This window comes from Mixophyes fleayi, chromosome 2 (assembly GCF_038048845.1).
Source record: "Mixophyes fleayi isolate aMixFle1 chromosome 2, aMixFle1.hap1, whole genome shotgun sequence".
In the NCBI taxonomy this organism is placed as follows: domain Eukaryota; kingdom Metazoa; phylum Chordata; class Amphibia; order Anura; family Limnodynastidae; genus Mixophyes; species Mixophyes fleayi.
This window is the reverse complement of record NC_134403.1, coordinates 185358628-185384806: the sequence shown is the minus strand read 5'-3', so window position 1 is coordinate 185384806 and position 26179 is coordinate 185358628. Positions and strand designations below refer to the sequence as shown.

General features: G+C 40.3%; 1 protein-coding gene across 4 annotated transcripts in view; it reads right to left on the bottom strand.

Annotated features, from left to right (window-relative positions):
• SCML2 (Scm polycomb group protein like 2) overlaps window positions 1–26179 on the bottom strand; it is a 112664-nt gene that overhangs the window by 54809 nt on the left and 31676 nt on the right. For all 4 annotated transcript variants that reach the window (XM_075195080.1, XM_075195081.1, XM_075195083.1 and 1 more), the window contains exons 2-5: window positions 25062–25175; window positions 7931–8001; window positions 5664–5898; window positions 5299–5387 (exon numbers count right to left, since the gene is read on the bottom strand). In XM_075195080.1, the coding sequence (XP_075051181.1) occupies window positions 5299–5387; window positions 5664–5898; window positions 7931–8001; window positions 25062–25089 (423 nt within the window). In that variant the 5' untranslated portion in view covers window positions 25090–25175. The remainder of the gene's footprint in view (window positions 1–5298; window positions 5388–5663; window positions 5899–7930; window positions 8002–25061; window positions 25176–26179) is intronic.

Genomic DNA, 26179 nt, shown 5'->3' with positions numbered 1-26179 from the left:
ATCAAGCATCTGGCCACATTGAGAATTTGAGTTTAACAGAGTATTTATTCAGTCCCTCTAGTGGAGAGCCAAGGAAGGACCATGAACATTTAGAAATCGGAAATTTAGTAACGTTGATAATAAGGTCGGCTACATTATCCAAGAATTGTGCAACCTTGGGCAGGGCTACTGAATAATGCCTTTTGTGACAGGGTTATGTACACAGAGACTTGAGTGGAGTCAGACCTAATAATATCAGGCTTATGAAGGGAATGTACAAAGTGCTTCACCTTTAGGTATGCTATTAGATGAGAAATAAAATGTTTCCTGTACAATAGTCAGCAGACTGCAGTGGCCGGAATCAATAACATCATCAATCATCCGTATATCTCTCTCATATCAAGACAGGAAGAGAGAGAGACATTGCGTGAGAGTCTGGGCTATTCCCGATGGGAATGATAGTGGAGGGAGTTGAAATGGTCTTAAAATTAAATTTGCAGTGATCCCAAATTTGGCAGGAAAAAGTCGTGACTGGGTGCGACCTTACCATGGAGTACCTACAACCAGCTGGAGTACGCTATGCCAACTCCAGAGAGGACATTTTACAGAAGGAGGATTTCAGGTCCACCCACCTCGGCCCATGTTTGTCTGCGAACCAAGCTACAGTCTCACTCAGGTGAGTCGCAAGATAGTAGAGGCGAATGTCTGAAAAGCCCCTTCCTCCAATAATGGTGGCCCTATGCAAGGTACAAAGAGGGGCTATGGAACTAGTTATAAAGGAAATCAAGTTTCTGAAATTCATCCATAGAGGCTGAATTCTGGGCAGCTCCACCAGATGTACACGAAAGAGCCCTTTTGACAAGCAAAAGTCAGACGTATTCCGGAAGATCCTATGAATTTTGGTTGAGGCGCAATACCTTTTAAGGAGGAGTTTATAAGCATTTTCTTTAATCCAGACATTTATGGAATATTTAGAAATACCTTTCCAGGTGTCAGCTCAATCCTAAGAATCCCAAGACTCTCTGATATCAGATTCCCATTAGGGTTCCTTATCACCATTAAACTGAACCAGTAGAATGTTGTAAAGAGTGGAGATAAGCCACATTGGAAGAAAGAGAATGAAGGCGGTGCCTTACTACTGGGGTGAGAGATTATCTGCTCGAGAGACTGCCTTTGATCAAAAGGTATAAATATTTGATCTGCAAGTGTTGGTGAAACTGTCCCATGGAGAACCTGAGCAAGCTTTGAAAATCAGAAAAAGGGAGTGAAAAAATAACAGTGTCATGAATTCATTTAAAAAAAAATAAAAATAAAATATTCATGCTTGCCCACAGTGAGGCCATTTGAAGGGAGAGACTGGAGGGAAGGCTAGATTACCGTATATACTCGAGTATAAGCCGACCCAAATATAAGCCGAGGTACCTAATTTTACCACAAAAAAATGGGAAAACTTATTGACTCGAGTATAAGCCGAGGGGGGGCTTTTTCAGCATAAAAAAATGTGCTGAAAAACTCGGCTTATACACGAGTATAGACGGTACCCCACCACAGAAATAACATTGAAGTTGGTGGTACCAGGCTAAATATCTTACGCAGGTTGTCCAAATAGATAAGGCTAACTGGAGAGTGAGCCAGGGAAGTTTTCTGTGAGTCAACCAAGAAGGGTGTTTATAGGGATTGCTTATTTTATGTTCACCCACACACCGTGGCCTGAAGTGGAATGTCATAGCACACATGGCTCTAGGAAAGTCACATAATAATTTCTGCAAAAATTGGCAATATTCACAGCACCTGATCTTGGGAATTGTTTGCAAAATGTGAGGTTTCTTCCAAGCCAAGATAAACCACATAACCATTTTTGGAGTAATAAGAAGGTTGAGGAAGGAACTCCATGGCCAGTGTTTGAAAGAGATACAGCAGCCTTCACAGGACTTTTATTTTTATGGAAGTAACATGGTCAATCCAAGATATTAACATGTTATTCGAAGAGGTCAGGACCCTTCTGATGTCAGCAAGTCAAGAGGGATAATTAGTTTAATAGAAACCGTACCTCTATGTTTGATAAATATCTAGTTACTTGATCTTGTTAGCCTGCCACTTAAAAGGGAAACTGATGTTTAATAGCTTAAAGTGGATTTCTGTCTTATATTTTGTTTTGGTTGCATTTATTTTAAAATAGTAAAAGGCAGTTAAGTGCTGAATCTCAACAAACACATTGTTATTGAAAGAAAGATGTAATCTCCATACATGGCAAGTTTTTGATAGCAGGTACCTACAGTGACATTTAGATGTCTGTGTTTCATCTAATCCTGCCAGCCAGGGGTTCAGTCACCATAGCGAATATGAGGGGCAAATGAGGACAAAATTTTCTGGTGCCATTTTAAATGGGATATGTGGGGAAGGTACCTGGACAGAGGCAGAATAGTTCCAATATAGCGCTGACATGCAAGTCAGTCTACAAAAAATGGTTGAAATGGTCAAGTCAAAGCCCAGACCTTAATTCAATCGAAATGTTGTGGCAGGACCTGAAGCGTGCTGTTCATGTAAGAAAGACCCCACCATCCATGAGTTTAAGCAGTTCTGTAGGGAGGAATGGGCCAAAGTTCCTCCAAGTCGATGTGTGAGACTGATCAACACTTACTGTAAACATTGGAATGAAGTGATTGCTGCTCAAGGGAGTTACAACAGTTACTGAAAGCACTAATGTTGGATTACTTTGATCAATAAATGAATGAATATATGCAGATATAAGTATATACTTTTGTGTGTTATCTGATTCTCTATCTATTTTATGACTTAGATGAAGATCTAAACACATTTAAGTTCACATTTATGCAGAAATTCTGAAAATTTTAAAGTGTTCACAAACTTTTCAGCACCACTGCACATCAGAAGACTCATTAAGAGAAAATTCAATAAGAGCCTCTGTTAGTTCAGCAAAATAAGAGGGGTTAAGGAGGACGGACTTGACCAGTCTCCATATAGATTGTTTTTTAGGTCCAAAATTCTAGCTGAAGTAATACACCCATGCGATCTGTCCAAGCAAATGGGCACAGATTCACCGGTCTCAGTTTGGATCAAAAGAGAGTGTCTACAAAGATGAAATCAATGTGAGAGTAAACCCTGTGGAGATGAGAATAAAAGGTATAGCGTATTTCAGCACTGTTAACGGACTGCCAGGACTCCATCAAGGAGTGTACTTAAGGAGGGAGGCAAATCTTTTTACTGACCTGGCAGGGGTTGGCAGAGAGGAGGGGGGAAATGATATGTCTAGTCTAGGGTCCAGGACCATATTAAAGACTCCTCCAAGAATCAGGTGGCCTTGGGCTTGTTTGTCAATCTGCTGAAAAATGGAAGAAAGAAAAGGAATTTGGGATATAGCAGCAAACAAGGGTTATTTGCATCTGACCGAGCGTGTCCACTTATGATGAACCTTCCCTCCATGTCTACAATTATATGTTGGCCATTAACAGGATTGTTGCAGATTTAAAAAGCTACACCATGATGCTTGAATTTTCGTGGACACATAGTAAGCTTCTGAAAAGTTTCCCTTGCAAAGAGGGGTGGGGTGGAGAGAAATTAGTATCTTCTAAACAAGACAAGGTCATATTGACCTTTTCTAAGAGCAGCAAGAGGAGTAAAATGACCAAAAATATAGACAACTGAGGCCAGAACTACCTCTACTTATACAAACATAAATTTGTGCAGAAAAACCTTACATGTATTGGGAAGAACGGCAAGTGTTTGATAATATGTAAATGGTCTAAGTGGACCCAATGGTCCTAGTAATGACCCTATGGGCTCATGACTATAACTGTGAAGGTGATAGTTGGGAAATATTTGAAATGTTGTTTGTCAGTGAACAATCAAAAAGTAATTTTGAGCAAATAAAGAGGAACTAGATTGATTGTCCACAGATCATGCTTGACCAATACACACAGATGACAAGCACATTTTAGTAAAGTATACAGATTCTGATTTTGCACCTCTCTTACAATAAAATGTTTTTTTGCTCAAACAGCGAATGAAAAAGGATGTGATATTCAAAAAGCATCTGAAAATGCATTATGGACCACATAAAAGGGCTTCTGTTACCAACTTTACCAAGCAGGACACATTCTAACTCTTTCCACGCGCAGTATTTTAAACTATATGCAAGTGGATGCAGTTACGTTCTCCTAAAAAAATACAATTGCGTTGATACGTAAAGTTGAACTAATAGCAAGATGCATGCAGCTCTGCACCTGTAGTACATGTTAGGTTTATGTCAGGCAGACATCAGATACACTTACACTCCATTTGTTTTGATCGTAAAATATGCCTTCAATTTCAGGTTCGAACAACATTTTTTAAAAATTCTTTATTATAGCAGGTATAACTCGTCCTACAATAAACTCCTAAAGTAATATAATATATATAAAAGCAATGACAAAAAAAACAAAACTATCAGCTTCAGAGGTGAGTCTGCAATAAGCCAATTAGAAGTTGCTAGCTAGTGCTGGAACCGTCAAGCGTGCATTTGCACCTGCAACGGACTTAGGTTTAACAGGCTTCTCTGAGTGGGTCTGCATCTGTTCATAATGATGCAAACACTCCCTTACTGTACTCGGCCTACATTAGACCATATATTTCCTGCCAGATTTAAGCAAATCTACATTTGCGCATATGCGTGCGACCTGTTTTGTGGGCATGTGCATAACTTATTTGTGCATTTTACGCTACACTAACTCACATTTTGGAGAATGTTAGAATTAAATACCAATGGTCCAATGCTTTTATATTATTTAGATAGAGATAGACAGACAGACAGATTAGGAGGTGGGTCAGTGGAGGCCTGGATTGGGGATTATCAACTGGAAACCTAAGGGTCAGCCAAGGGAATTTCTTTTCCTGGATTGCATGCTACATTTTAGGAAAGTATACAGATTGCACCTCTATGATTTACAATGAAAATATTTTTTGGGCCTAACAGTCTAATGGAGATTTTCTGTGTGGTCTACATTAGCCAACAGAACTGGGGTTTGCATTATTAACTAGTAACCAGAATTGTGGTCTGCAGTGTACAATAGCCACCAAAATATGAGTCTTCACTGTGCTATAGCCAAAATAATAATAATCCGTCTATGTATTGGATACTTGTCACCAGAACTGGGGTCTGCTGTGTACACATGCAACCCTGGGGATCTGCATTGTATACTGGTTACCAGAATTGGTAACAGAATGTTGTTGTTTTTTATTTTTGAGTTCTGAACATGGTGCCCATTGGTTGTTTATGGTTCATAAAAGGTATTTATTTTCCTTGGTACGTTTAACTCCTACCTTTTTAAAACATGATGCTGGTGCCATTTCAGCTCCATTTAGTGTTCTTAAGAGAAACATCGGCCAGGAAGAGGCATTCATCCGGAATCCTGACCAAGTTGGAATAAACATATTACTATAATAGTCTTATCTACATGCACAGTGCAAACAAATACACAACTAATGATGGACTAAACGCTGTTTCTAAATCTCAGTTTCTATTTTTATTCAGTAAACTGTCCATTTAATGGAAATGACTAATTAAAACACAGTAGTACTGTACAATGATCATGAACCAATAATAAAATAATATTAATGGTGTAGTACACAAAATATTGCAGGAAAACATAATGACATTACCAAGACCCTTACACCTAAGTTCTTACCCAATGGTGGCTGCAGCATATCTCCCTTTTTTTCACATGTGCCAATGGGTTGGATGTCAGAAGAGTCCACCAACCTCCAGAAGTCATTCTTATCATCGCTGCCATCCAGTCGTAAACGTAACCGGGGTCCAGAGATTCCAATGACAGTGGCTATACAAATAGAGGTAACGTTTCGCGGATCATGAGCTTCTAGTTTCATCCTAACTTTAAAATCATTGCTGGGTGGAGTCCTAGACTACAAACGAAGAACACAATATAAAATACTGGTTTAACTTGTAGCACAATGTAAAATATACTTGTAGAACATGTATTTACTCTCTAATATTCTTAGACATTAAAGGAAATAAAAAACATAATTATAATATAGAATATTTATATATATTTTATAAATATATATATATTTTAGATAGAGATATTACCATCGAAAAGAATGTACATATATGAAAATTACACAGAATAAATAACTGAAATGGTGGTACACTTCAGAAACCATGACATGGTCTTAAATAGTTTTCAAATAATAGTTTAAAATATTTTGTGCTCAAAATAAATCTGCTACCATTTTAGCACCTAAAAACATCAAAATGCCTGAAATGCGCATGGCTAAAGGTTCCCACTAGAGGTAAGGATTGGTAAGACATTATGGGCCTCATTATGGGGCAAATCCAACAAAACAAACGGGGAAAACCTTTTGCAGGGAAAATGTTGTCTGCTTTTGCATGTAGCACACAACTGGGCAGCTTTTGTTTCACACTGCGATTTAGAGTTCAGCTAGGAACACGCCCCCCCTTTTCCAACTCGCCAAGGGGCAACATTGCACTTTCTAGTTGGATTTATGCCCAACTCTAAATGAAGGATTGTGGGCCTTCATATTCCTTTGTCATTATTCTACTGAAACAACACAGTAATTAAATCAGAAAAAGTAACATTGCTTCTGCAAGCAAAAGTGTAAAAGATATTTTTATCTTTATCTTTGTAAAAAAAAAAGCCAGAGACTATTAACCTTGGATTCATGGTGCTCTACCCCACAAGGTAATCTACCAAATATATTCTTCTACAACAGGTGGTAATGTAAAATAATGGGATTCATTTGTTTAGTGTCTGATATGTATTTATATTTGTCCTGATGACCAGTTAGGTCCCTAGTATTGTCCATTCTTTGCCAAAACATTTCTGGCGGTTTGCACATATAAGCTGAATGGACTTAGATGCCACCATTACCAAATAGCTATGCACAGGAATATTATAAAACAGACAATAAAATACCAAAATGATGAACGCAATAATTTGGTCCAGCTGATATCCATAGCCAGTGTGTATTTAAAAGCAGTATTTAAAATCACGAATGAAAAAAAAAACAAAAAAACATTTTAATGAATGGATTATTTTGCAAGAGCACGTTTTTGTATTTCTTATGTTTGTACAAAAGATGGTTGCGGTTCTTGTCCACAAATGCCATGCAAGTAACACTGGATTATCTAACAAAGTTGCATTTATACAGTAATTCAGAGCAGTCAACTTCCATTTGGCTTTTATCAGTCTAATATACCCTTTGTTAACACCACCCTGGCCAGTTCTGCCACTCTGTATTACCAAATTGGAAATTCATACATCGCTAAATGTTTAGACAAAGTGGTGGATAAATTGGACAGATCTGGTTGCTGATGCTCAGGCCAAGCATTGGATCACATGAGAACTTAGTAGTGCAGACATATAAAGTAGACATCTACCAACTGGTTTGTTAGATTAGATCATTTACAAGCATAACCTAACTAATGTTTGTTATTTCCTTAAGGCTACTTTTGCCCTTGGAGTGTTAGAAGATTTTAGGCATTTATTTTAAGAATACTTTTTATTGAGTAATTTTTTATTTTTAAACAATATTTGCCTAGTGCCATGGAACCCAGACACCATGTTGAGCCAGGAATATGTCATCTCCTTACTAAGTACCATGCTGTGCTCGATGGTTTGCAAACCACCACAGGGTGGATGCAGTCCAAGATTCCAACCTCAAAAACACAGTTTTATAATCTAAAAACCATGTCCGAGGTGTGGCGGTTTGCAGACCCCCCAATAAAACCAGCCCATAGTAAAACCCAACCTGAAAATTCAATCAGTGATGGTACCTATTGTTCACAGCATAATGAAAACAGTAAAACATATGCACCCTTAGTATTTTTGGTTGTGCTGCAGAACAACAAACCAACAGAAAATGCACTGAAAAGTTACATCATAAAATACATCACATCACAAGCAGAATAGTGTACCTGTCGAAAACAATGTGCAGGTGCGGCAACCGAACCAGTCTCCTTCAAGTATTCATTCCAGTTAAATTGTTCTGAAGAATAAAATAAAAAACAGATTACTAGACATACTACAATAGATTACTTCCTGTAAAACGCTGATAATACCTCTAAGTTTCTCTCTCTTTATTTGTGTTGCGTGCAGAAAATGTATGTGAAACTATCTGTTTTTATGTTATATCTCTGCATGAAGGCATTTCTGTGGGGACAGTGAGTTACTCTACACACAGGAATGATGAGTGATCCCATCTGCTCCCTCCCCTTTTCTTCTTCCACCCTCCTTCATACCCGTGCACAAATGTCTGATAAGGAAGGTAATCTTCATCATCATCACCATTTATTTATATAGTGCGACTAATTCTGCAGCGCTGTACAGAGAACTCACTCACATCAGTCCCATTGGAGCTTACAGTCTAAATTCCCTAACATACATAGACAGACACACAGACTAGGGTCAATTTGTTAGCAGCCAATTAACATACCAATATGTTTTTGGAGTGTGGGAGAAAACCAGAGCACCCAGAGGAAACCCACGCAAACATGGGGAGAACATACAAACTCCGCACAGATAAGGCCATGATCAGGAGTTGAACTCATGACCCCAGTGCTGTAAGGCAGAAGTGCTAACCACTTAGCCACCGTGCTGCAATAAAGAAGATCTGTGGTATAGATGGAGAGGGGGTGTTGGAATTTTTAGCACATACATGCAAGAGAAGGTCTTTCTGAAAAACAGTGGTGGAGATTCACTTAGGTTGTTTAAAAACTGTTTGTAGCAGGCACTGTCACACAAAGTGGGAAGCTATAAAAATGGGGAGAATGTGCTTTAAAGGTAATATCCACTTTCAGACATTTTCTCCTTAAATCATTCCCCTACCACAGATCAGATGGAAGTGACTACAACATTTTAAGATTTCTCATATGAAGGTGAAGATCACCAATGACTAAATGTTAAGCATAATTCACATCTTACTTCAATTACAGCAGATTAAACCTAAACCTATAGCAGCGTCACCAGGTAACAACTGCATACGTGAGTACAGTCATACATGCTGCATAATAAACACTCATGATATACACAAAACAAGTAATAGTAATAATTTCAATGATAATCATTAGAGTTGAGATTTTTATGCAAATACACATTTTATTCCTGGCTATTTAGCTGCTTGTAAAAACAAATGTCCACGAAGTATGGTAATAGTATTGTTATATTTTATTTTACATATTTGTGAGTATTTCACATTTATTTTAATATTATATAAATCCAAATAGTTTTCGGTTTTCTTCTAAGGTTTTTTTTTTTTATGAGTATTTCAGCAACTCTTAGTTTTTATGCAACTGCCCATCCTCATGTATTTTTAAACAACTCATCGGGACAGTCTGCTCAGTGGAAAGAATGTACCGTGGGGAAGAGGAAGCTACTTTAGAGGGGATTTTCCAAGAACTTTGCAAGAGAAGAGGGTGCTGGCTCTTTTGAATTGGAGCGTATTTGTCCTTTTTTTTTTTTTTTGCGCATGCACCAAGTGCATATCTACCATGGGTGCAGGGTGTTACTTATGGGAAAGTAGCAGTTCCTGTTGCTATATATGCTAACCCTGCCCCAGCCTCACACTCTGCATGCTGGGTTCTGTTCCCTTTCTGGCTCCTGCACAGTAAATTCTGAACAATCCTTGCTGTAAGGCGTGTGGGGAGAGGATATTTAGGTCAATTAATCTGACAGTGACTTGGGTAGAAGTTTATAATCTTTATATAAAACATGATTAATTAAAAGCTGGGGGAACTTGGGGAAAGTTGCTAGGATTTTACTGAAAGCAGTTGCCTCCACAGAAGAGTGTTTGCAATCTGCAAACAGCAAACATTCATTTGTAGTTGGCAGAACAAATATCACCTGTGGCTGTAACACTTATAAGTAACTTATTGTATAAATGTATTTAAATTAATAGCGCAGTGCGCCAATTTGTATCATTGCAAATGTGCTGATTTTATCATTGTGTTGTAATTCTGCATAGGAAATGCATTTATTTCTGAGGTATTGAAATGTATTGACTTCTGAGACAGTATGTCATATTTGGGTTGTGTAGCTTCGAGAGGACATCCTCATTAAGGCTAATTAGATCTTATCATGTGAAGTGACAAACACTTGCTTTGGCCTAATTGCACCGCAGGAGGTTGTTACCTTCCTTTCATGTGTAGTTTTCATCCTGTGTATTAGAACCTGTCTGAACAATGTAACAGTGATGTGGGAAATCACAGATTAGTGTCAATTTTGATAAGTATAAATTGCATTTAAGATCCAAGCTTAAAGAACATCTTACATCCTGATGTTAATCTTTGAATGAAATATTTCAGACTTTTTGGGGCCTGGTCGGAAAAAGGGGCTGGTTTACTGTTTGACCATGTAATGTATTACTCCATCTGTACTTTTCTGGAGATCAATAGTAGCTCAAAATAGTGTATGTAACTGTTCTTTTTAGGACTTTCTGAGCTAATAAACATAACTGCTTAAGGAACCTGCCTTGACGCCTACTTACCTGCTGTAATTCCTGTGACCACAGATTAGACAAATCAAATCTGTTATCTGGCTGTTCTGAGGTTGGGATCCTGTACTCCAGTACCAATGCTCTGCCCGCTACCTGCAGCTCTGGTCAGTGTGATAGGCCAGGGGTAACCATTCACAGCAACCCTGATCTGAAGGCAAGAGGTCAGGGATACCAGCAAAGGGGTACACTAGCAGCGAGAGTTACCCAGAAGGACGCGGTTCTAGGTACCGCTAAAGAGCCTAGTCGTGGCAGCAGCAAAAGTCCCACCTACTGCAAGTAGAGGGCGCATTTGGGAGAATGAAAGGGGACAGTGGCAAGGCAAGCCCAGCCGGTCCCCAGCAACACAACAGACAGGGTGGCAGGTGGCATAGGAGGTCCATCCTGTCACATCCCCTAACTCTCTTGGAGAGGTGAGAGGATGGATTGCCCTGTATCTATATATTTACCATTAAATCAGTGACTGGTTTGACTAAGTAAGATATACAAATGCCTTCTGCAATTTTTACACAGAAAACTATTCTGACAGATATTCTGTATTTACGAGACTTGAAATATCCATTAAGTTAATAAATTGGGCTTCTTTTTTGGAATTTCTGGGAATAGGCTGCGCTTCTTCTCCATTTCAGAGTTGACAAACTGGAGCAGTTAAAAGTGTATATTAAAGTGATTGTTCGAGGAATTTTTACTATGGCACTGATTGCGTCATCACTAGCTTCAAAATTAAAAGCATAGGTCGCAACAGATGAGCTCTTCAGTTCAGCCAGAAAAGCCGTTGTTGTCAAGTTTGTGACAAAAAAATAGGATGTTCCATGAAGTCACAGTTGGAACAACACATACAAAATGCACTGCATACGTGGAACAAGCAACAAAGTTTGTAGAAGAAGTGCTGTTAATGCAGGTGCAGCATGACATCCTGTCTTCAGGAAACATATAAAGACAAGTTAGTGCAATGGTGGTGAAGACCATCCCTTGATGCAAAGTTTGACACTCCAGAAGAATTACTTGAATGTCTGCCACGAAGAAAGCTTGCGAAGCATAAGAGGTGACATAGGAGATATCTTCTTATTGATTGCAGTGAATGAAACGACAAATGCCATGGGTCGCTTCATCGGGAACCTTATCTTTGGAAAACTACACCCTGGAGCCTTTCCAAGCTATTTTTATTTACTCAAGAGCTCTGGAGCATACAAATCACTTTACCATTGTAAGGTTCGTGAATGATGGACGTGTTGTGGAATACAAGAGTTTGCAAACTGAAAATACAGATTTTATATTCAGACACTGCGGTGTATACATCCTGAAAGCTGAAAATGCTCTGCAGGTGGACTTCAACATGTTGCTGAAAAAGTTATAAATAAGTTCCCCCAAAGTGACCAAATTAATTTTGGTAACAAAAAAGGTTTTGTGAAAGCCCCATAGTGAGTGTAATGCATTTCCAGATGTACTTTTGACACTCGCAAGATGCAGTACCTAAATAGAGGCAGTGAACTTCTACAACAAATATTTTGGATGAAGTTGGTGAAAGCTGTCGAAGTCCGCAAATTGGATAAAGTCATTTCAATTAATATCGAGCAAACTTGGTTGTCTTTGTCTGAAAAGATGCGTATTGCAGGCTACGGCGTGCAAGGGCGTACGCAGCCGTCACACGTGGCAATAACAGTGTTTACACAGTTACACACATTCGCACAAATACTCACATCTGTAAATAGTACACATTAATTGTAGTTGCAACACAGTTATTTATGTCAAAATATGGTAGTGTTTATGTGTAATATTAAAAGTTATATGCATATTAGTAAAACATATCCAGAGCGCCTGCGATAAGTAACGGCTGTACTTATTAATATTTCGCTTGAATTATTCTGCTACTTTTTGAGAATAAATATTTGTGTGTTGGAAACACAAATCGATATTCGACAATCGTTATTGGATAGCAACAACACGTGCATAACAATTTGGGGACTCGTGCGGAGGTTACGTTACTGGACGATACGCAAGACCAACGGATTTCGGTTCCGCAACAAAGGGTGGAGACGCCTCATATACGGGTAAGAACGCAGTGTGTTCAAAACCTGATTTTTACTCTGTGTTGTGAAACCGAATGTCCGTATTGTATAACCTGAAGGTGCGCTAACTTGAATCTAGGGACAAAAGAGGAAACTGTTTATTTTTATTGTCATATTGCGTTTTAATATATTGTATTGCTTAGCGTATGTGCACTTCCTGCCTAGTGTATGTGAACTTCTGGTAGATTTGCCACGTGTTTAAACAATCGATTTTGATAGTTGTTATACATGCATAGTATAACCACTTGTTAAAACCTCTGGAACATTATTACTATTGTTGGGAACTTTGATTTTCTGCGCAGAAAAGCTGTATGTCGTGTGATTTGGTGACTTTAAATACACTGAGGTTTCATCTATTGTTGAATAGAGTGTCAGTTGCTGTCTGACGAGGCAGGTGCCCAACTGGTGTACGGTATACAAGGCAGGTATACCCGTGGCGGAAACAAAGCAAGTTTTCGCGACGCGCACCCAAGAGTAATCGCATCGTTTACTGATAACTAGTATCTTTAAGCGTTGCGATCGGACCGCGCGGCAAGGAAAGCCGTGATTGCGACTTGGGAGCACGGGGAGGAATTCTGTTGGCAAGGCCGGTAATTGACTTTACCGGATGCTGCCAGCTGTAATAAACTCAGCAGATTTTGTTGGAGAGTCAGGGGTAATCGAGGAGCTGATAACCCTTTAGTCCGCATTGATATTTCTGTATTAGGGGTCCTTGTTTAAGACGAGAGGAAGAGAGTGGACGCGGCTTGTAGCAAATACATCCACAGGCCGGTAAAATATCTCTAGCGGTAGATTGCGGGTGGCAGAGTGTTGAAAGTAGTGGCTGGATATTGTGATATTTCTGGAACCCTATTTTGTGGCAGGATATTGTGATATTTCTGGAACCCTATTGTTCAACATGGGTGCTAAGCAGACGCTACAGATGGCCGAGGTACTGCCTAAGGAAGGGCCTATTGGTTCAGCGAGGTTTCTCATGTGTAAGAAGTATGGTGCATACGCAACTCCGTATTGCGACACGTGGGTCAAGATGACCAAGGATTGTGGTAGGCCTTTCCCAACAATAGGGAGTTTTAATCCAGAGGTACTAAATAATGTAAAAGATAAAGTGTGGTTGATTAAGTCAACGAAAATGAGAAATAAACATAATGATTGTTTGAAATTGTGGCAAATGGAAGGCAACAAGTGGCAGAGCAGCGAGTGAACAGCGGAAGTAGGCGTGGCGAAAAGCGCGCGCACAACGGAAATAGCCGTTGAGAAGCATGGATAACTCAGCGCAAGAGCGCCCCCGCCACCCTGTGTGGCGGGAGCAGTAAGTACAGCAGTTATTAAAAATGGAAAAAAGGAAATTGCTAAGTTATATCCTGTTTTAAGTCAGTTTAAAGCATGCAGCCCAGCATGCCTGTAAATGTGGCCCAGCAGGTGTTTTGCTTGTAGCAAGGGGGCAGCGCTGAAAAAAAACCTGCAAAAAAAAAAAAAAAGATAATACTTACCTTGCGGTCACGTCAGCTGGCGCTCCGGCTCCCTCCCTGGTCTCCTCCTCCGTGTGGCGCTCGCAGTGAATGTCGGGGGTGACATCATCACACCCGACATCCATTGCATAGCGCAGCACAGAGGAGTCACCCGCGCAAACTATCAGCAGCAGTGAAAGATTGTCCAGTATCTTATTGTTGTTACTCTGAATTTGGACTTTCTGCACCATGCAATTATGAACTAGCTGTGTTCTCTGTATGTATCTAATATAAATATTAAGAGATAATTGTATTTTTAATATTTTAAACCATTTTAAATGTGCAGTGCTGAGTAGGGTGAAAATATCACCCACTGTTACCCTCATCGGAGGCTGCTCCATGAACCATTTTTCCCGCCACCCTATCTTTAAATCTCTGTAGATTTCTATTAGTCCTCCTGATGCTACCTATATCGGTGACCATTTCAAACTGGTCAATAAAAAAAATGATTCATGGGTGCAGAAAGAGAGGAAAAATAAGTTTTTGGCATTTAATTCCCCGAACCCCACTAAGGGACAGATGCAGGTAAGTTAAATTGTAGCTGGTAATGGGACTACTGCTTTAATCATGATTCCTCAACAGGTTTCCTAACTCTTACGAACTTCATTTCCAAGTAAGTTTAATATGTTAACTATGTTTTCTATGTTTTTTTCGATGATCAGCTATCGTTAGTGTTAGTGTATTTTATGTGCGGCCCAAACCAACTCGTCGTCTTCCAATGTGGCCCAGGGAAGCTAAAAGGTTGGACACCCCTGGTTTAAAGCAAGTGTTTCTGAAGAAGAGGATGAACCCACTGTAATTTCAGCCATTGCCCATGCTGTTAATATGCTAGAGGTTCAGCGTAAGTATGGAAAGGGGGCAATTGCTGAGATAGGTGAGAGTAGTGTGACCACTAGGAGGGATATCATCCAAGGTACTGAAGTAGTTAATCCTGAAGATAGTGAACCGGTGGGTACGTATCCAGTCCGCACAATATCAGTTTCCAATGGGAAGGCAGATAAGGATGGTGTAGTTCCTTTAAGAAATGTTACAATGCATTGTCCTTGGACTAGATCAGAATTACGTTCTATTATGACTGAATTCCCAGATCCTAGAAAAGAGTTGGCTAAGTTTTAGAAGTTTGTTAAAGACTTAGGAAATGCACACAAACCAACCAATAAGGATTGGCGTGTAGTGTTGAGGGCATGTCTTCCTCCCAATACTAACATACAAAAATGTATTAAAGATTGTTCGTTGGAGGGAGACGACACCTTGACAGATGAGGTAATCAAGAAAATATAGACCAAATTGTCACACATTTAGCCATCTATTTTCCAGTAGTAGTAAATTAGAGTAAAATTTTCACCATTAAGCAGAAAGATAGTGAAACTGCAGCGGACTATTTCGCTAGAGCTCTTGCATCAATGACGCAGTTTACTGGGATATCAGATATAAAGGAGAATTCACATCATAGGGAAGTAGCTGTAACGGTGCTGATGGATGGTTTAAAGGAAAACCTAAAGACAAGGGTACAGACCTCAACACCTGGTTGGAGGGGCAGCACGGTAGATTCTCTTGAGAGATTGCCGTGGAACACGACAAAACTATTTTTAGGAAGAGGGAAGAGAAGAGTGACAGTTTTATGACGGTGAGTATACAAGCATTAGAGGGAATACATACACGACCACCAGCATATAACCCACGTGACAGGAAACCTAGAATGTTGAGATGTTATAATTGCAAAGAAGAAGGACATATGAGGAAAGATTGTAGAAAGGGAAGATACAATCCTAATGGAAGGTCACATAGATATCCTCCAAGGTGGAATTCACATAAACTAGAAGACTCACACCTACCCACGCATGTACTAGCAGCAAATGCTGCGCGGGAAAGCGATAATCAGCAATGGGGGTCAGGTCATACCTGTAGTCTACAGCCAGTGAGGTTAACTGAGAGTCTGAGAGAAGAACCAACAATGATAGTTGACATAGCTGGTAGGAAACAAACTTTTCTTGTAGATACAGGGGCGGCCAGATCTGTGATAACCTCTTCTTTCAATCTACAGGTAACTAGTAAAAATATTCCAGCCATGGGGGTAACAGGAAGAGTGTTACATTATCCTTTAACTAAACCCACAGAAGTTACTATCGGGCCTCTGCACACCAAGCATTCGTTTCTCTTGGCTGCAGCAGCTCCTACTAACTTGCTAGGAAGAGACTTGTTATGTAAAATGGGATGTATACTGTACCCCTGATGGTGTATTCCTAGATATACCAGAGAAGGTTGCGGATGAAGTACAGGATATATTAGACACCCCACAAAGGTTAATGTTGCATTCTACTGTTATAGAACAAAGTCCATCTCAAGTAAAGGGGAGGTTGCTGGAAATACCGGGGTCCCTATGGACCAGAGATGAACAGGACACTGGATTGATGGAAAATGTAGCTCCTGTGATGGTAAATCTAAAAAGTGGTAGGATAGCTCCAAAAGTCCCACAGTATCCATTAAAACCGGAGGTGGAACTAGGGGTATATCCTGTTATTGAGGGGCTGTTGCAACAAGGGATTTTAATTTGTACATCCAGCAAAGCAAATAGTCCCATTTTCCCTGTGAAGAAGAGTGGGGAGAGGGGCTATAGATTAGTCCAGGACTTAAGGGGAATTAATAAAGTTGTTGAGAGCCAATTCCCAGTAGTGCCCAATCCAGCTGTCATCCTCATGCAGATTTCACCGTCTGCTAGTCATTTTACTGTCATTGATCTATGTTCTGCTTTTTTCTCAGTCCCTCTTCACCCTGACTGCCAATACCTTTTTGCATTCTCCTACAGGGGGGTGCAATATACATGGACCAGACTGTCCCTGGGGTTCATTGACAGCTCCAGTATTTTCTCCCAAGCATTGCATGACTGTTTACAATCCTTCCACCCTAGCAATGGGTCTGTTCTAATTCAATATGTGGACGATTTATTGTTGTGCTCTGATTCTTTTATGGCATGTTTACATGATACTAAATTGTTGTTGCTCCATCTCTCAAAAACAGGGCACAAGGTGGCAAAGGACAAGTTACAGCCATGTCAGACTAAGGTCAAATACTTAGGACACTGTCTCAACCAGGGGCTAAGACACTTGACAACAGACAGAATTGAAGCTATACAACACATGACTCTGCCGCAGAGCCAGAAGCAAATTCGTACCTTCTTGGGGATGTGTGGATACTGTAGATCCTGGATCCCAGGTTTTTCTATTCTGGCATTACCATTGCATGAGCTAGTCTCTTCCTCAAAAACGTACACACAGAGGAGTCAGAACAAGCGTTCTTTAATCTCAAAGATAGTCTGACTAGAGCACCTGTATTGGGAATACCTGATTATGAAAAGCCTTTTGAGCTATACTGTACGGAAGCTGATGGTTGTGCAGCAGGTGTCCTCACACAGAAACATGGTGACGCTAGCAGACCGGTAGCATACTACAGTGCACAATTGGACACTGTGGCAAGATCACTCCCAACATATCTCAGAAGTGTAGCAGCAACAGCTCTTCTGGTAAGTAAGAGCGAGGACGTAATATTAGGACATGATTCAACTGTCTATACACCCCATGCAGTATCAGCTCTGTTAAATTCAGCTCAAACCAGACATGTTTCTTCAGCTAGATTCACAAAATGGAAACTAGCTCTGATGGCACCCTCAAACATCACCATTAAACAATGTAGCATCTGAAATCCAGCTACATACCTTCCATATGTGTCTCGAGAGACACAAAGGGTGGGAGGTGAGGAGACCCTGGGTGGTGATGAGTTTGGCAAGAGTACTGATACGCATGACTGTATGGAATACCTGAACCAGACCTTTACTGCCAGGGCCGACATACGTGACACCCCCTTAGAAAATGTGTATTTTACGTTTTATACAGACGGGAGTTGTCATAGACAGACAGAGACGGGAGAACTATGTACTGTTGTAGATGATCAGGATGTTGTAGAAGCTAGACCCCTTGGCCCACCTCATTCAGCCCAAGTGGCTGAACTAGTAGCATTAAGGAGAGCGTGTGAGTTGGCAAAGGGTAAATCAGCTAATATATATACTGACTCTAGGTACGCCTTCGGTGTAGTGCACGATTTTGGGGACCTTTGGCGTCTTAGAAACTCTACAACAGCAGCAGGCACGCCAGTGGCACACTCACAACACATAAAAGGACTTTTGACAGCGATACAGTTACACAGGACAGTAACCGTCATAAAGTGTTAAGCCCATACCTCTGAAGAAGACCCGGTGTAATTGGGCAACAACAGGGCAGACGAGGCTGCTAAATGGGCAGCAGGGCAACCTATGACTGTATCGACTGAGACTATGATGGTTTTTCAGACATTAGACATGCAGAAATTAATTGAAAACCAAGATTTGTGTTCTCTGCAGGAAAAGGCGGTCTGGAAGGCGATGGGATGTGGTCAAGAGTCCTCAGGACATACTATCCAAGCCTGGCTGAAGCAGCACACAGTCTGACTCACCTGGGTAAAGAAGGAATGTGCAAACTGGTGAGAGCATACTGGTGTGCTCCTGGATTTTCCTCTCAGGCTGGTAAGAAGGCAATGTCATGTCTTACTTGTTTGAGAAAAAATGTCGGGAAAACTATTCAAACAGAGCTATTCCACATCCCTCCTACAGACGGACCTTTTCAGGTAAAACAAATTGACTATATCCAATTACCACCGTGCAGGAATCTAAAGTATGTGTTAGTATGTATTGATGTGTTTTCTGGTTGGGTACAAGCATATCCGGCAGCCACTAATACTGCTGTGCTCACTGCAAAGAAAATTGTACAAGACTTTGTGTGTAGGTTCGGTATCCCTAGAATCATTGAAAGTGATAGGGGTACCCACTTTACTGGTGATATCTTCCAAAACATGTGTGAGCTCATGGGAATCAGTTGCAGACTTCACAACCCTTACCGACCACAAGCCAGTTGTACGGTGGAAAGAGTAAATGGTACTATTAAGAACAAGCTTGGTAAGATAATGGCCGAAACTGGGTTGGCGTGGCCTGAAGCTTTGCCACTAGTCCTCCATAGCATCCGAACCACTCCTAGACCTCCTCTTAATCTGTCCCCCTTTGAGATACTGTTCGGCCGACAACCTCATTTGATTGTGAGTCCGCAAGACGACTTAAAGTGTAATAATGAAGTGACTGTACAATATCTTATAAAAATGAGTAGACAGCTAAAACAACAACAACACAAACTAAAAATGCTGTCTCCTGGTATGCCAGAAACGAACTGTCATGATGTTGAACCTGGGGACTATGTTATAATCTGCAATTTCTTACGTTCAGGTTATTTAACAGACCGTTGGGAAGGCCAGTACCAAGTGTTGCTGACCAGTACCACATCACTGAAGGTTGCAGAGAGAGACACTTGGGTCCATTCCACCCACTGCAGAAAAGTCAGTAACCCGGAGAAAGTGCGAGATAAAGCTGAGACCGACGACACCGATCTGTCACTCGTAAACCTGTTCCGGGAGATCTAAAGCCTGCAGTCAAGACACCTGAGCCAATGACGTTGCCTCAAAACTATTTTTCCAGCGAAGGAGTGGCGGTTTTTCTTTTTATTTTGTTCCAGGATTCTTCTTGTTTTTACTTTTTATAGGACACCCTATTTTTGTGAAGGAGAATGGAGGACAGAGGAAGGTTCTGGTAGTGATACCGATGAGATGGATATCGAGGAAAAGTTACTAGAATACCCAGAGCAGCCTATTATCAAGCTTGGTCCAGGGGTTATGAAAAGGTCTGCTAGCTCAGGAACTCGGAGACAGTGTGAGTGGCTATTGTCTGATGTGTATTGTATCTGTAAGTTCTGTGACTCCCATAGCTATAAAATTGATTAGTGAAACTGCGGGTTTTTAAGTTATGGGTGCTCTAGATCTCACCAGGACCGCCCGGGGAACTTTAAATTTTAAATATATTCAAGACCTAGCTAAATTGACAGACAATATCACCGAGATGTGTGATGACACTTTCAGGTATACTGGAAGGTAGCTACAAGCGTACAAGAAGGAGTTGGTGCAACATAGGTTGGTACTAAATTATCTCACCTCTATTACTGGTGGATACTGTGTGACTTTGGCCACCCAGTTTGGTGTCAAATGTTACACGTACATCACCAATAATACAGATAACCCTAAAGAGGTTATAGACCGGAAGATGGATGAAATTCTGCAACTGAAATGGGAATTTCGAAAGAACCATAATTCTTCGTTATATGAGGTCGGGGAAAAGGTGGCAGGTTGGTTCTCATGGTTGAACCCTGTAAAATGGTTCTCCGGTCTAGGGGAGTGGGTACAGGAAATGGTTGCTAGTATAGTAAGCTCCTTCTCCTTATACTTGGTGTCATCTTAGCAATTGGTTTATGTGTCAAATGTGTTTAATGTGTTGAAATGTGGAAAACAGTCTTCTGGGAGAAACACTGAGAACGAGACTGAAAGGGTGGTGAGAGATACCGAGATCATGGTCTGTGAAGAAGTGTTGTACAATCCTCAACTTGAAACAGTGATTTTGTGATAGTCTATTACACTATCAAAGGGTGGAGCTGTCGAAGTCAGCAAATTGGATAAAGTCATTTCAATTAATAATCGAGCAAACTTGGTTGTCTTTGTCTGAAAAGATGCGTATTGCACGCTGCGGCGTGCAAGGGCATACGCATCCGCCACACGTGGCAATAAGTGTTTACACAGTTACACACATTCGCACAAATACGCACATCTGTAAATAGTACACATTAATTGTAGTTGCAACACATAGTTATTTATGTCAAAATATGGTAGTGTTTATGTGTAATATTATAAGATATGCATATTAGTATAACATATGGTTCAGGTTAAAGGAAATGTGTCATGTCTGATATTTTAATCCCCTATTCATCCGCAGCTGTCCGATTCATTCGGCGAAGAGATCGCACATTGCATACTCTAGTTATTGATGTTAGGGAATAAACCTTTAATATGATGCTGACTATAAAATGCTAATGGACTAGTTGAAAGTGGAGTCTTGGCTGGAAGAACGGAGCACATCCCCTGGAGAGATGACCCCCACCTTTGGATTCTTTAGTTTTAACTAGCCTATGATCTGTAACCCCCTGGACCTTCCTGAAACCTGGACCAATAGAAGCAAGCCACACCATCTGCATTGTTTTACTGTATTTTTGTCTGCATATAAGCAGAGCTTTTCATCTAGTGTTCAGTCATCTTGACCACAGACTTCAGACCTGAATGACTGTTCACTGGATCCAGAGCGCCTGCGATAGGTAACGGCTGTACTTATTATTATTTTGCTTGAATTATTCTGCTACTTTTTGAGAATAAATATTTGTGCGTTGGAAACACAAATCGAGATTCGACAATCGTTATTGGATAGCGACAAAACGTGCATAACAAAGCGTTTCTACTAAGTTGCAGGCGGTATTTAAGAGAAACCCTGGATATCCAACATTTGTTAGTGTGCGCCGTGTACTCAATGGGGAAGATGCACAGTCCTCGGGGCCATTTTTTTGAGAACATTCCTTTGCTAAAATACTTCTAGTGATGTCCTCCAAGGTGGAAAGGTCATTTTTGTGTACAAGAATATTCTGACAGCAATCAATGACAACAGAAAATATGGAAATGTACTTAATTGTCTAATGTGCTTCAAAGTACAAGAAGTTCTGTAGTAGGTATGCAAACAAAATATATTGTAAATATTAAAGTAAAACTACTATATAACTTAGGCTTATTTGATATTACATATTTTTACATTATCTACATACTTAGCTACATATTTTGCAACATGATACTACATAAAAATCCCAGCTCTACTAATCATATACAAATCAGCATGATTATGTTACAAATAAAGGATACAAGTTTCACCAAAACCTAATGGACCTAATGTTTATCCATCCAGCTTTATTACATCACAATGACTTTTGTTTATTTCCACTGCATTCCAGAGGCTCTACTACCTCAATAAGGTCAGGAAATCTATATTAACATGGTATACAATGCTGAAATTACTAATTGGTTTAGGAACTCCATTAACAGTCACAATACCTCTCCTATTCTCCTATAACCTGCCCTTAAAATGCTGTATCATTTTGCCAATCATTTATTTCAATTCTGTAATATATCCTAAATCTCTACCTAATTTAACATGTTCAGCATATGAATGCACCCAAATGTGTATGATGTATATACAAAGTTTGAACATTGTGTATACACAGATCAGACATAACATTAAAACCACTGACAAGTGAGGTGAATACTATTGATTATCTTGTTACAATGGCACCTGTCAAAGGGTGTGATATATGAGGCAGCATGTTCACAGTCAGTTCTTGAAGTTGATGTGTTGGAAGCAAGTAAAATGGGCAAGCGTAAGGATCTGAGCAACTTTGAAAAGGGCTAAATTGTGATGGCTAGACAACTGGATAAGAGCATGTCCAAAAAGGCAGGTCTTGTAGGGTGTTCATTGCATGCAGTGGTTAGTACCTACCAAAGTGGTCCAAGGAAAGACAACTGGTAAACCGGCGATAGTGTCATGGGCAGAAAAGGCCCATTGATGCATGTGGAGAGCGAAGGCTAGCCCGTCTGGTTCAATCCCATGGAAGAACTACTGTAGCACAAATTGCTGAAAAAGTTAACGCTGGCTATGATAGAAAGTGTCAAAATACACAGTGCATCGCAGTTTGCTGCATAGCCACTGACCGGCCAGAGTGCCCATGCTGACTCTGTCCACAGCCGAAACCGCCTTCAATGGCCATATGAGTGCTAGAACTGGACCAAGAAGCAATGGAAGAAGGTAGTCTAGTCAGATGAATCATATTTTCTTTTACTTCATGTGAATGGCCAGGTGCGTGTGCATAGTTTAGAGTGCAGAGATGGCCCCAGGATGCATTATGGGATGAAGGCAAGCCACCGGAGACAGTGTGATGCTCTGGGAAATGTTCTGCTGGGAACCCTTGGATCCTGGCATTCATGTGGATGTTACTTAGACACGTATCAGCTACCTAAACATTATTGCAGACCAAGTACTCTCCTTTATGGCAACGGTATTACCTGATGGCAGTGGCCTCTTTCAGCAGTAAAATGCTCCCTGCCACACTGCAAAAATTGTTCAGGAATGGTTTCAGGAATATGATAAAGAGTTTAAGGTGTTGACTTGGCCTCCAAATTATCCAGATCTGAATACGATCGAGGATCTGTGGGATGTGCTGGAAAAACAGGTCTGAGCCATGGAGGCCCCACCCCACAACTTACAGGACTTAAATAATCTGCTGCTAACATCTTGGTGCCAAAAATACCATAATTACCAACATATTTATCAGACAGTACTATTTCACTCACATTACAATTTTCTATTATATATAGTACCTAAATCTAAAAATATGGTTGTGGCACAATTTTGTGCAAATTGAATTTTGCAGCATTACATGCTGTTTCTCAGATACGCGAGGATCCAGTGGTAAAATCATTGAATTGCACTTCATTCTGCTCTGTAGTGCGATAGGGATAGGAGTAGGGATAGGACTATCATATAAAAGCATTGCAAAAGTATCCCCAATTCTGTACAAACATACACAGAGCTAATGTGAGGTTCAGATTCTGAAGTGAATACTGATGATGCTTAAGGTAAAGAGAGCAAGAATGAGCAGATAGAGCTTACTAATTTATGTGAATAAAGCAGTTTTGTGTGGATAAAGAATAAAACAGATGCTTGCAGTAGTGATGATAATGGATTAGTTCTTTTGCGAATTTCAACCTAGTTGTTATCCCTTAGACTGATAGATATCATCATCATCATTTATTTATTTATATATAAAGCGCCACTAATTCCGCAGCGCTGTACAGAGAACTCATCCACATCAGTCCCTGCCCCATTGGGGCTTACAGTCTAAATTCCCTAATATAGACACACACTCACACACAGACAAACAGAGAGAGACAGACTAGGGTCAATTCTGATAGCAGCCAATTAACCTACCAGTATGTTTTTGGAGTGTGGGAGGAAACCGGAACACCTGGAGGAAACCCATGCAAACACGGGGAGAACATACAAACTCCTCACAGATAAGACCATGGTCAGGAATTAAACTCATGACCCCAGTGCTGTGAGGCAGAAGTACTAACCACTGAGCCACCGTACTGCCCCAATATCTTCCCCATCCCGCCAGCACAGAGCTTCTGATCGGTGGTAATCAGTTTACCGGCACTTGGTATACAGACATCCACTATAGTGACAGAAAAATCACGATGACTGTAATAACTACATAATTTAAATCTACACTTACCATAACACAGACAGTGCAGATCTCTGAAAGCACTGATATGCGACTGCTGCTAATTCTGAAGATACTGGATGCCGGCGCTTGAAAGTCACGTCACGAAAGTAAACAACATCAACATTTAAAACACATTTTATTGTAATGCTTAGGGTTACAGTGCGGCTGGTACTATTGCCACTTTAAATTTACACATTTGAATGTCGCGCACTTGTATGACATCAAATTCAAGCGCCGACATACAGTATCTTCCAAATTACCACCAGTCGCATACCACTGTTATTCGCAAATTTACGCTGTCTGTATTATAGTAAGTCTACAATTAAATTATGTCATTATTACAGTCATCGTTGTTTTTTCATCTCTATAGTGGGTGTCGGTATTCCAAGCTCCAGAATACCGTGCCTAAAAATTTGCTATCACTTTAATTGATCCTACAGGGCTTGAAATATATTAGATACATTTCAGGTTAGGAAGAAATATCCATTGCACAAATAATGGCATAGCATTGTATAGGAGCCTCTTACCTCATGCTCCTTCATGTCAGTGATACACTGGGAGGGTGGTGCTGGGCTATGACAATACCAGTCTGCCAGGGAAGCAGAAGATACCCCCACCCTTGCTTTACACAAGGCAAGAAGTGCAAGGGTGAGAGGGGCATTGCAGCGTCTATACCTGTGAGAAAATAACTTGAGAATTACCTTTTGTCCTTTTAGTAGTAGTCTTCATACCGGATGATGCTCTTCAAATAAGCTGTTTGAGAGTCAGTTGTTTTATGTTGTTACTCCCTTTTCTTCTCTCACCACATTGGCTTTCTGAGGAACAAAAGAATTTTATAATTACCAATTAAACATAAAGAGGCCATTAAAGGAGTTTTTATCTACAAATTAATTTTAGCTTGTACATGTCCTTCTGCAATATTTACTAAATGCCATTTTTGTCTACTCTCCCGTATTGTCCAGGAGACTCACACATTTTGAGTAGTTATCCTGGACCCCTGGGAGCGGAGGCCTTTTTCCTGGATCCCATCCACTTCCTTGAATCCAGCTTTACGGCCTTCAATATTGGATCACAAGCACTCAACATTTATCAACCCATGCTGAGATATAACAACTCCCATAGTATTAGGGTTATAATGCACTTCTGAAACGATATGTGCTAGTTAAGTGTTCAAATTATTAAATAAATGTTCTTATAAATACCCACTGGGTGATAGTTCAAACGATTACACTGCACACTGAGAACAAGATGGTTCCTGAAGAACTAGGATGTTATAGACCAAGTAGTTAACTAGCATCATAATTTGAAATTCAAGTGATAATTGTACTTGTACATGGCTTTTTTTGTAAGCCTCCCAGACACTAAAGGTTACCCAAATCAAAGAATATGGGTACAGACATATATTAAATATATTGTAAATCCTCGGTGGAGTGGGGCTAATTATGGGAGGTTCTTCGCCGATTCGGGCTGGGAGATGGGTTTATTAAGTGGGTTCAATTACTGTACTCCACACCAGAGGCGAGAGTCTCTGTCAATGCTCATACTACTGCTCAGTTTGGTCCGAGTCAGGAAACTAGACAGGGGTGTTTGTTATCCCCCACAATATTTACCCTCGCCATATGTTTGATCAGCGCACATCTGAAAATTCTGGGCCTTCCAGGGGATAAGGTTCAGGATTCTATAGCTTTGTATGCCAATGACAAGCTTCTTTTCCTGTTGGATCTACATGTCTCTCTGGATGACCTTCATTCGGTGGATGAATTTGGGTGTTTTCCGGGTTTATTAGTTAATTGGGATAAGTCCTAAATTCTTCCGCTAC